The sequence below is a fragment of the Trichoderma ghanense genome (assembly GCF_004382785.1).
Source record: "Trichoderma ghanense strain CCMA-1212 chromosome Unknown scaffold_2, whole genome shotgun sequence".
Lineage (NCBI taxonomy): Eukaryota > Fungi > Ascomycota > Sordariomycetes > Hypocreales > Hypocreaceae > Trichoderma > Trichoderma ghanense.
The window spans coordinates 913,289-923,973 of record NW_027395665.1 but is presented as its reverse complement, the minus strand read 5'-3'; the positions used below and the strand labels follow the sequence as shown (position 1 = coordinate 923,973).

The 10,685-nt window shown below is 54.6% G+C and overlaps 4 protein-coding genes across 4 annotated transcripts; 1 reads left to right on the top strand and 3 right to left on the bottom strand.

The window, feature by feature from the left end:
• Position 1: 1 nt before the first annotated feature.
• On the bottom strand, positions 2-709 carry CCMA1212_002694 (uncharacterized protein; the record flags this gene model as incomplete). Its single annotated transcript, XM_073700070.1, has 1 exon — positions 2-709. One exon carries the CDS (start codon positions 707-709, stop codon positions 2-4), a length of 708 nt encoding a protein of 235 aa, XP_073561360.1.
• A 777-nt stretch (positions 710-1,486) lies between these two features.
• Positions 1,487-3,851, bottom strand: CCMA1212_002693 (uncharacterized protein; the record flags this gene model as incomplete). The annotated part of the gene is made up of 6 exons (XM_073700069.1): positions 1,487-2,167; positions 2,225-3,047; positions 3,141-3,271; positions 3,325-3,402; positions 3,428-3,559; positions 3,846-3,851. The coding sequence occupies 6 exons, from the start codon at positions 3,849-3,851 to the stop codon at positions 1,487-1,489; spliced, it is 1,851 nt and encodes a 616-aa protein (XP_073561353.1).
• A 657-nt stretch (positions 3,852-4,508) lies between these two features.
• CCMA1212_002692 (uncharacterized protein) lies at positions 4,509-6,263 on the bottom strand (the record flags this gene model as incomplete). The annotated part of the gene is made up of 3 exons (XM_073700068.1): positions 4,509-5,477; positions 5,548-5,850; positions 6,258-6,263. 3 exons carry the CDS (start codon positions 6,261-6,263, stop codon positions 4,509-4,511), a joined length of 1,278 nt encoding a protein of 425 aa, XP_073561354.1.
• A 1,800-nt stretch (positions 6,264-8,063) lies between these two features.
• CCMA1212_002691 (Maintenance of ploidy protein mob2) lies at positions 8,064-9,221 on the top strand (the record flags this gene model as incomplete). Its single annotated transcript, XM_073700067.1, has 3 exons — positions 8,064-8,441; positions 8,497-8,608; positions 8,675-9,221. Coding segments are annotated over 3 exons (1,035 nt in total), but the record flags the coding sequence as incomplete, so codon positions are not given.
• Between the last annotated feature and the right edge of the window lie 1,464 nt (positions 9,222-10,685).

The window sequence follows — 10,685 nt, the reverse complement described above, 5'->3', positions numbered from 1 at the left end:
CCTACAGCCAACCCCCCAAAAGCATCTCCCCAACCGCCCCCCTAACATCCCCATTCCCCATCCCCCTCCCCATAAGCCCATCCATCAACTCCCCCATCAGCCCCCTACTCACCTCATGCGTCTCCCCCTCGACAACCCTCAGCGTAGCATCGAACCCGAAATGGCGCAACGTCTCCTGCGCCTCTTTCGCATACGTGAAGCTCACCTCTTGGTCATCCGCTCCGTGGACGAGGACCACGGGCGTGGAGCTATCGATGCGGTTGCAGATCCTAGGGTGTGTGGGTGGGGTTCCGCGGAGGAGGATGTGTTCGAAAAAGGCCTTGATGCGTTTGAGCATGAGCGAGGATGTGGTTGCTTGGTTGTCGTGTTCTTCGCAGAGAGTGGGAGTTGAGTAGCCTGAAGCAAATACATCCCCCTCGTCCTCATCATCATCCTCCTCCTCTTGATCTTCTCCCCCTTTGTCATCCCTCCTCTTCCCCCCGAAACAACCACCACTCAAACCCACAACCTCCCCATAAACCCCAACCCTCTTCAACTCCTCATGAAAAGGCAACCATCCGCAAGCCCCCAACAACCCGCCCATCCCGTCCTCCATCTGCATCACATACGTCGCCGCCACCGCAAATCCCATTCCCACACCCACGAGAAATACATTCTCCCTGCCGACTCGCGCACACTCTTCCGTTACTACCTCATCAATCAGATTCATGCAAATAGACAGCTCTCTCCACGAATTTATGCTTGGGACGTCATCTGCGCCTACGGATTGTGTGGTCGTTGAGAACCATGTGTGCCGGGGGAAAGATTTAGTTGGAGGAGTCGGGGGCGGTGTAGGGGGTTCTGTAAGAACGGGTGCGTTGAGGAAGAGGGTGTTTGTGCGCGGACCGAGCATGTCTTTGAGGGTCTTTGGTTTGAGCGCGTGGGTGATTTGTTGGACGAGGTCTGTGGAGGAGGAGTTGCTGTCGTGGAGGAAGATGAAGGACGAGGTTGGCTTTTGGCTGGTGTTTGTGAAGTGTTGTGGTGGATGGTGGTGTGCCATGTTGAAGAGGTCGATGGGCAAGAAGATGTGGATTGAGGGAATTGAAGGGGAGCATGGCGGTTTGTAGGTGGTAGACGAACTTGCTGTTTAAGAGGTATTCTTATAGAAGTCTTCTTGTAGAAAGGGATAATCAGTTGCGTTTGAAGAATGGTTGTGAATGCGTCTTTGAGCACAAGAGGAACGACAATGGCAATGAGAGTAAATGACATTGTCACAAGGAGTTCACTTCAGGGATGGATAAATCAAGCTTTCTCTTCAAGCCTCGCCTCAAACTGGCAACGGGACTCAAGATACAAAGGTATTACGATTGGAATGTTATTGAAAATACAGTTTAGTGCGTTCCTACACATAGACTCCTAGAATAATGCGCCGTAAGATGTAATACCATATACGGATAACAAAAGAGAAAACAAGAAATAACAACTTCACTCCCATCCGGTCTTCATGCTAACGCCCACTATCGGCAAACGCCGCCATGCTCCCCTTGCGCCGCAAGTCACCAGCCTTGAGCTTCCGAACAACCTGATACGACCGGTCCAGCTCGTTTTCCACAGCGCAGCGTATCCGCAGCGCCGCCACCGCCGGCCACACGCTCCTCTCGCCCCGTAGGATCCAGTAGTTCAGGGTATCCCTCGTCGGCGTCTCGAGCAAGCGAATAAAGTCGCCGGCAGTCACCTCCGGGACCAACGTCATCGATGCGGCCGGCACCTGTTCGTCCACCAGGAAGCGGCGGATGCTTGCAGGGACGAGGCGGAGCGAGTCGAGCTGCCGCAGGCGATGCCGGATCTCGAGGCCCACCATGCGCACCAGGAAAGCCGAGAGCTGCGTGCTTTTGCTTCTGGTTTCTACCAGAGACGGCCCGTGCATGTCGGACTGCAAAAAGGGGATGAGATACGGCCTTGCCTGGCTGACGATGAAGTGGTTCACGTTGAACAGCTCGGCGATTCGCCTCAGGGGAGAGTCGCGATCCGTGTAAGACGCATGTGTCCAGTGGCGAAAGTCGGTCGTATTGGCCGGGGCCCAGGGAACAATGTTGCCATGGGCGTCTTTGCACAGAATGGTGGCCTTGGAGCGTCCGTAGAGGGATGGTGATGACGCGTTGGAGGCGACGGCAGCAGTCCATATCAGCTGCATCAGGAAAGTCAGCACACGGGAATCCAATCAGGGGCTGTTGGTTACACATACCACGTTCGGCGCGGTGATGTAGTTGAGGAGGGTTGGCACACCAGCTCCCTGGCCATCCGTCGCCACCGTGATGTTGAGCACTCTCTTGCTGCGATTGTACGCCTCCTCAAAGGTCAAGTCACCCACGTTCGCCCTGACACAATCTTCAAGGACGGTGACGTCCAAAAAGTAGCCCTCTCGCGAAAACCGTCGAACCCTCCGGATGAGCGTCTCCCACCTCGACCTGAGGGACTGCTCAGCTGGGATCTGGCCATTGTCCGTAACCCCCTTGGACGCAAACGCGCTCAGATCAATGCCATCGCCTCGGAGAACGGCCGGAAGCTCGTCCTCTGTGTGTATTGCCACGAGCGCGGCAATCAACGCGCCAGTCGCCGTGCCGGTGATGATGCGCGGCAGCAAGCCCCTGAGGAACAAGGCCTTGACGACGCCGAGATGGCACAGACCAAAGATGGCGCCGCCCTGGAGGACCAGCGTGGTGCGCCCAAACGCCTGCCTCGTGTCGTGGATAAAGTCCAGCTTCATCTGGTTCGTCAGCGCCTTCTCGTTGGGATGCAGGCTCGAGGCAGGACTCGTCGGCAGCGCGCTGATGTCCTCGACCGACTCCGCCACCTGGGCAATGTACTCCTCGATCAGATACTTGGTCCCGGAGAAGGATCGGTTGTAGAGCTTCGGCACGGCAATGTTGCCGAGGTTGCGGACGAGGCCGGATCGGAGGAGGTTGACGAGCTGCTCGTAGTTGTTTTCCTCTCGCGCCACGACGAGCGAGTCGAGGCGTTCCGCGATGAGCGCCCAGTCGTAGTACTTGGACGTCGGGTTGTTCCTCCTAGAACACAGGCACAGCGGCGGTCAGCGCACGTCAACATTCATCCCCAATGAGAGTGCGAATCCATCGTCTGCGAACCGATCGGATACATACCACAGGTCCAGCCCCAGCAAGTTGTCGAGATGCAGCGCCGCCTCCTCCCAGTCCTCAAACGTCTCGGCATTGCGCAGCAGCTCGAGCCACAGCGTGACGGGGTTCTTGCGCGTGTACCAGCTCAGGAGCTTCTTCAAAGGGCGTCAGAAAAGGACCATGAGAACTCAAGGAAGAGCACCATTACCTTGTGCCAGAAGGCGGCCACGTCCATGAGGACCCTCCAGACCGCCAGCACGAGCCCCATCATTGTGCCGAGGAAGCGCTGGACACGCTCCCGGGCATCTCACGGGGCGTCGTTGTACGCTGGTTGTGGCGTTGATGGTGCTGTCTAGGTAGGTATTGCTTGAGGCGAGTATCTCGGTCGACAAGGTCGTTCGTACAGGTACGGTAGCGGCAACGGTAACGGTATCACGATCTGGCTTGAGGAGAGATCGGTGGGTCGGATCAGATTGCAGCGCGCCGAGTGTAAGCGGGAGCCGATGATGGCATCGTACGTCCTGAATTGTCGAGTCGGTCGATTGATGCCGCGAGAAGCGGATGAAACGGTTCGCAGGTCAGCGTACGAGGTAGATGGTGATGTTGTCTGGTAGACGAGAACCAGGTTCAATCGGGCTGTAGAGCCTGTGAGAAGCTCGGCAATGGACGCGAATGGGATGGCATCATCTCCCGGTTCCCACGGCCTGGCCGCTAATTAATTAAACGGACGAGCATGTGATGCATTGGATTGTTGAGCAGCCCGAACAAGTTGATGAGATCGCCCCCGGACCAGCCACAGCGCCACTTTTTCCTGTTTGACACCTACAGTACAGTACAGTACTAGCAGGGCGGCATTATCGATAGAGGGTGCATGATGCTGCATCTCGATAGGGGACTATCGCTGTTTTAGTTGTACAACTTCTAGCATCTTGCCATGTTAATTGTTGGACAGTCCCTCCACATCAACTTCTACCAAAGACTACATGTAAAGTTCATCGAGCTGCTTCTTCTTGTGAGGACCATCGCAGCAATCCACGGCAATCCTCCTCCCCCCCAAGTGGATCTCAAGGCGCTCAACATTTTTGGCTGGGGGCCGTCTCGCCACCGCCGGGGCCGGCCTGGCCTGGCTTGTCTCATCGTCTTGCTATCGCGGAGTCGTCTTGCTAGCAGAGTCATACAGATGAAGAATTACCGAGTCACTGGTCACGCCAAGCCTGCACAATGCACAGTCGTCAAGCTGCTGAGATGTCAATCAAAGACACAAACACAACCCAGCGCCTCCCGTTTTGTGTTCCCGTTGCTCTAACCTCGCACTCCCTGATGAATTACTATGTAGTTGATATGCATCGAAAGCAAAAGTCCCCCGTGATCCTTGGAAAAGCCACCAGAGACTCAATCATCATCGTCGTCAATCACGTTGCGCCGTCTGCCCGATCTGCCATGTGTTTCCGGCTCCACCTCATCACCCTCCGCGTCCTCATCGTCCTCCGGCTCCTTGGTCCGTTGTCGCTTGGGCCGGGGAGCCTCGTCCTCGTCGTCCAGGATGTCTTCTTCCTCCTCCTCCTCCTCAGCGTCACTCTCCATCTCCTCCTCGTCGCTGCCCACCAGGAAACCGTCGTCAAGGTCGTACTCTTCGTGCCGCGTGACGCCCTGGGGCAGGTCGTCGTCAGAGTCGTACTCTGGACGCCGCCTCTTGGGTCGCGCAGCACCAGGTGCGCCTCTCTTGCGGGCCGAGCGAGGGCCCTCCAGATTGCCAATGGACAGTCCGGTACGACCAGTACGTCCCACGCCACCGTCCATCTTGGCCGCGGCACTGTCGCGCTTTCGCTGAGCCTTCATCCGCTCCTTTTCTGCCAGTTCGGCCTGCTTCTTCTGTAGCTCGGGATCCACAACCGTCTTGATGATCATGTCGCCGCCGGTAGACGACTTGCTGGCCAGAGCCATCCTCTCTGCCAGGATCGACAGCGCGTCGTCTCCAACGGCTTTGTTTGGTCTGATTGTGTACTGCTCCGTCAAGTGTCCCACCGTCATCAACAGGTTGCTGCTCAGCTCGGCAGCGGCGGCGTAGTAATGGCCATCCTTGAGTTCGTCGTAAGGCTGCCCTTGGGCTGGGGCCAAGGCCTTCTTTTGGATCTCGTAGTGCTCGCCGCCGACAGCAATGGTGACGGAGCCATCACTCCACCGGTAGATGTTGGTATTGCTCTTGAGCTCGTTTGTGCTGGGGTCTCTGCGGACGCGGACCACGTGCTTGGGGTGCTCCGCTCTTGCGTTTTCGAGGTCGAACTGCGAGGGCTGGAAGGTCTCCGGGTCGTATGGCTCGGGCAGAAACTTGACGAATTTCGGAACGCGCATCACGCGCAGCTAGAGATCCTGATGAGCAAGGGGTCACAAGGGTATTGAGCATTTCGCCTCGGCGCTTCCGAGAGCTTACCGCATCGTCGGTTGGCTTGGGAATGCGATGGCGATATGCCTGGACGGCCATGACGACTCTATCTTTGGTTTCATGTCGCGCCTGGCTGCCATCGTACTCTCGCTGCTCGGCCTCGCCATAGGCCTCGGGGTCCGAGGCGAGGTCGTCGTCGTCGTCCAGGATGCGCGCCTGGGGCGAAGCATCTCCCTCGTCTCCCTCGTCGCCGAAGAGGTCATCGCCGCCCTCGTCGATGGCGTCGAGGGGATCTTCCGAATCCGACATGGCTGCGTGCTGCTGAAGGCGTGTATCTCGAGAGGATCGATGCTGAAGATGGATTGATGGGCTGGAGGCGAGAAAGGGGCGTCAAGAGGCCAATGGGGGCAGATGCGTGATGGGCAGGTTGGGGGTATCTCGACGATGGCTGCGGTTGTGAATTCTGCTGCGCGAGGCACGTTGGAACCAGGAAGAGCGCGAATCTCAATGCGAGCAGCTCGGCGTGTGGCTGAAGAGCTGCACCGCCACGCAGTCAACTGCAGTTGGTCAGCTCACTTAGTCAGCCGTAGAAGACGTGGGCACCATCCGCAAGGCTGGACTTGAGAGGAACAACTTGCGCGTCGTCTTTTGATCAAAAACAGCAAAACAATGGTCTGAATGAAGCGTACTGTGTAATTCTCTTTCACGTCAGTTCATGTCAAATGCCGTATGGCGAGCTGTCAAAGAAGCATTGCTACGGACATCAACAGGGAGTCATCTAGTGAGTCTCAACCGTTGATTGATTGCCTGGATCTTGATGCCAGAGTCCATCACAACTACCCAGTTGCAAGAAACAACATCATCAATCATAAAGATCATTCAGCTTATTCATCCTGCCTCAGCTCGACGATGAGTACATATTCTTCACCGTGGCAAACCGGCCACCAAAAGTTCCCGCTTGCCACTAACAGACCTGAAACCTCCGCACCTTGGAGCATCCACTGGCTATAATCTGTTATGCCCCAGGGCAACCAGCAGAATCATCTTCCGTCACATAAAATACGAGTTACTCCAGTGTGACCAGGCACCAAGGCACGTAATACCTAATAATACCTGTTGCTTAACTCCCCGTGCCGATTCTGCGTGATCCGTACTTTATACTTTGGTGTGGCGCCCGTTCCGGCTGCGTTCCTGATGACGGTCCCCCTCGTACATAGTGCTATGGCTAGTCCAACAACTTCTCGGGGACCAACAACCGCTACGTGTATCTTAAAACAGCTCATCGTCCCGGGGACGTCTGCTTTGTTTGTAAACTGCACATCATACATACAACTCCCGGTTCTTCAAGAGCATCCCAATATAATACCAGCTGCAAAGACACTGCATCATCCACCACCCAATCGCGACTGCAGCCTCCTCCCCGGTCCATCAGCCCTGCCTGCACCCCTATTTTTTTGTTTCTCCCCCTTCGCTGCTCTACGATCCCGTGACAAGGCTGGAGCCCCGTCTTTGCGGTCCCTCAGTTTCGCTGCATCCCGCCGCTTTTGCACCCCGCCTTTCCAACATGTCCAACCTCTTTTCCGGCATGTAAGTGAAGTTTCCAGCAGTTGACCTCTCTTGCTCATTGTTGTCTGGTATTTGCTTTTCCTTATTTACAGTTACTTGTTACTTCTTCTTTCTTTTTCCACCATCAAAGAACCATGGCAAATGATTGCCACGCTTCCTCGTTGATTTCATATTCCCGATTCGGCCTGTTCGAGGCGAGGGGCTCCTGAAACGGCGCCCGTCTCCCAGCGGTGAGGGGCAAGTTGTCCAGCCTCCAGCATCCAGGATACCTGTCAAGATATCGGATCATCTTCACCATGGCATTGAATCATTCCCGACTCTCTCCGGGAAGCGTCTTTTTCATAGCAACATCTTGACCATGTTCTCTCTGTTGCATTCTCATCAGATGCGCTCAATGGCTCGAGATAGTCGGGCTGCGACAGCCCCAGAAATGATGCAGACGGACAGGCTCCCAAGGGGCCACTTTTGGGCACTATCGATACAATCCAACAGATAGTTGAGCCCATCATTCATCATCTGAGCCATTGATGCGACGGAACAGATAAAACATCTCATCCTCACACAAAGCCGAGTGGCAATCGATGGCAAAGATTCTCTGGTTGATATCTTAATTGCCACAGCAAGGGAGCACCCCATCCCGCAGCCCTTTTATAGACTACAAAACCGCAGCAGCATCAATCTCCACCCCTGATGCTAATTCATATCCATTTCCTCTTTCGTTACCCCTATCCTGCCACCTCCTCGCCTTTTCCCCTACCATTGATAAAAAGGCACGCCTCGTTTCCCTGCAGGCTTCGGCACTCGTCCCCAGCTTAAGCCTCATCAGACACGCTAAACTACTCGGGCAACCCCTGGCTGTCTCTTCCACCTCATCCTCATCTTCATCTTCACTCCGCTGCTCGTGCCGCTCATACCATCTAGGTACCATCCACCGCCTCACAACACAACACATCATATCACATCTCTCTTACACTCAACTCATACCTTCTATTGCTCCTACGCCCTTGCACTAACAGTCTCTCACAGCAACGCTCGTCTCCGCGGCGGGCCCAAAAGCCCATCCCCATCCCCATCCGTCCAGCCCTCCTTGCAACTCTCCGCCTCCGACGCCGTCTCATCGCCCAAGTCACTTCCAGCCTCCGCGCCTCTGAGATCAGCTTCCTTTCCCACCCCGACTTCTCCTGCTCAGCCCGCCAGCATGGCTGATTCCGGCGCGGGACCAAGCGGCGATGATATCATCAACTCCTACCACCTGCCGCGGCCGCTTCCGCTGTGGCTCAACGCCAACTGCGCAAAGCACATTGTCAAGGGGAATTTCATGACGCTGAGTGCTCGGCCAAAGACGGTTGAGCAAGGCGAGTGGGTTGCTCATCAAGGTTGGTCTGCTTGCAGTCCTTCGCTCATCGACTGAAATTGACCATCATGTCCTAGTTGTCGAGCATTATCGCAACCTCTGGAACTTTGTCCAGGTCGTCCACGCAAAGGAGGAGACCGGCAACACCATCTGCAACCCAACAACTTGCCCCCGAATGTCCGCAGGAGCGTAAGTAACCCCATTCTTTCTTCTCACCGGGTTGTGTTGCGCCTTTGCTCACACCAGCCCACACAGCAACCACTCCTTCACATGGCTCAACAGCCGCCGTGAGCCAGTCGAGCTGCCGGCTCACGAGTACATGACGCTCATGCAGCGATGGATCACGGGCAAGATCGACGACACCACCATCTTCCCAACCGACCCCGCCGGCGTCTCCTACTCCCACAATCCCGCCATCTCGTCGACGCCGCTCTCCCAGCTCACCAACCCGGGCGAGCCCGACTGGGTCGGCAAGCGGTCCGGCTTCCCCGAAAAGTTCATCGACATCTGCCAGATGATCTTCCGCCAAATGTTCCGCGTCTACGCCCACCTCTACTGGGCGCACTTCTCGGAGCCCTACTACCACCTCAACCTGGAGAAGCAGCTCAACAGCTGCTTCTCCCACTTTTTGCTCACGGCCACGGCGCTCGACATGCTGGGCAAGCAGGAGCTCGAGCCCATGCAGCCGCTGATTGATCTCTGGGCGGCCAACGGCACGTTCCCGCCCGAGTCCAAGGTTTACGAGTATGCCAGCATTCGAGCCGGCGAGCGATTGATTCAGCTTGCTGGCGTTACTCAGTAGAGGGGGTTTTCCTTTTGGCACGACTCTGTTGCGATTTCGATGAGATGCGTTTCCTGTTTCAGCCTGGGATACAGGCGCCATGATGGAAAGAACCATAGAAAGGAATGCTTGTGTCTTTTTAAACCTGCATGCAGTCACACGATAATAGCACATGAGCGTTGAAATACATGGTTCAGATATTGCATATCACATGAAGAAGGTCTGTGGTAATGGTGGAGTAGCAATCATGACAGTCTGTGAGTGATGTCACCCGTATGCCATTCGGTTCTTACGGTAGTATTGCTTGTGGATGATGAAAGCCACGATCGATTCTGGAAAAGTTCGTAAATTGAAGGTCAATGAATCTCAACACGCCCTCTTGTCAACACGTCTGAGCGCTTATTGCATGGGGGAAGAATGCAAACAGCTAGCTGTCTGGGGGAGATGGCCTTTATAAAGACACAGTATCACCTCATGGCCACGGTGGCATTGTGCCTTTGCCTCACATGATTGTTTCTTGCCTTTTGTTTCTCAGCTTTCTCAGGGACTGTTGGTTTTCAGCATTTACATTCATGAGCATGGAGAAATGTCCTGGACGTTGGCTGCCCATCTCTTCAATGGACTGCATTTCGTCGTCTGAAAGGTCATTGGTGTTTTGATAGATAGGTCGAAACTCTACAAGTTTGGTAGAATTCTCCGATGACAGACAGAAGAAACCGTAAAGATATGACTCGACTGTGACTCAAGGAGCTTAGAGTAAAGCTCATGGAACAGGCAATACTATATACGCAAGCAGACGCAGAGTTTGCATCATATCCATCTTCAAATGCTTCAGGAGCCATGAAACCCCTTGTTTGCAAAGACGTGCCCGATCAGGACTGCCGTCATGTCCTGCTCTATTATTTACTGCTTCTTTATAGATGTATAAAACATCTTTCCACATTTGCATCATGTGTCATGAGGTCAGTTGCTGTAGTCGGAGGGAGTTCCACGTGATATATCGTCCCTCACTCCGATCCTGCTCGCCAAAACACAGCATTCAAATACGGCCATTCTGTAAATATCGCCTTCTCTTATTCACTCTATCCTCTCAGAGCCATTCATCTCTCCATCCTCCTCCATCTTCCCATAACTCCAAGTCTAACGAGTATCACTCACCATCCCCTCTTTTCACAGACACTCCCTCCTCCGGCTCAGTCAAATGCCAATTCCAGCCCCTCAATGCAATACATGACTTCTCTCTCACATATTACACTCAATAACCCTGACTTGTCCCGTCCAAAACCATCACAGTCAACTCCCCCTACAAAAAAAAAACAAACCTAGCCGTCCAAAAAGCCTCCCAACCTCACATCTCCCATACCCATCCATCCATCCATCCATCCATCCAATCGCTTTCTTACAGTACTCACCCACAGGCCGATCACGGTGGCAAACAGAGACAAAATAGACCAATACGAATCAGCGGCCCCAGATATCCATATA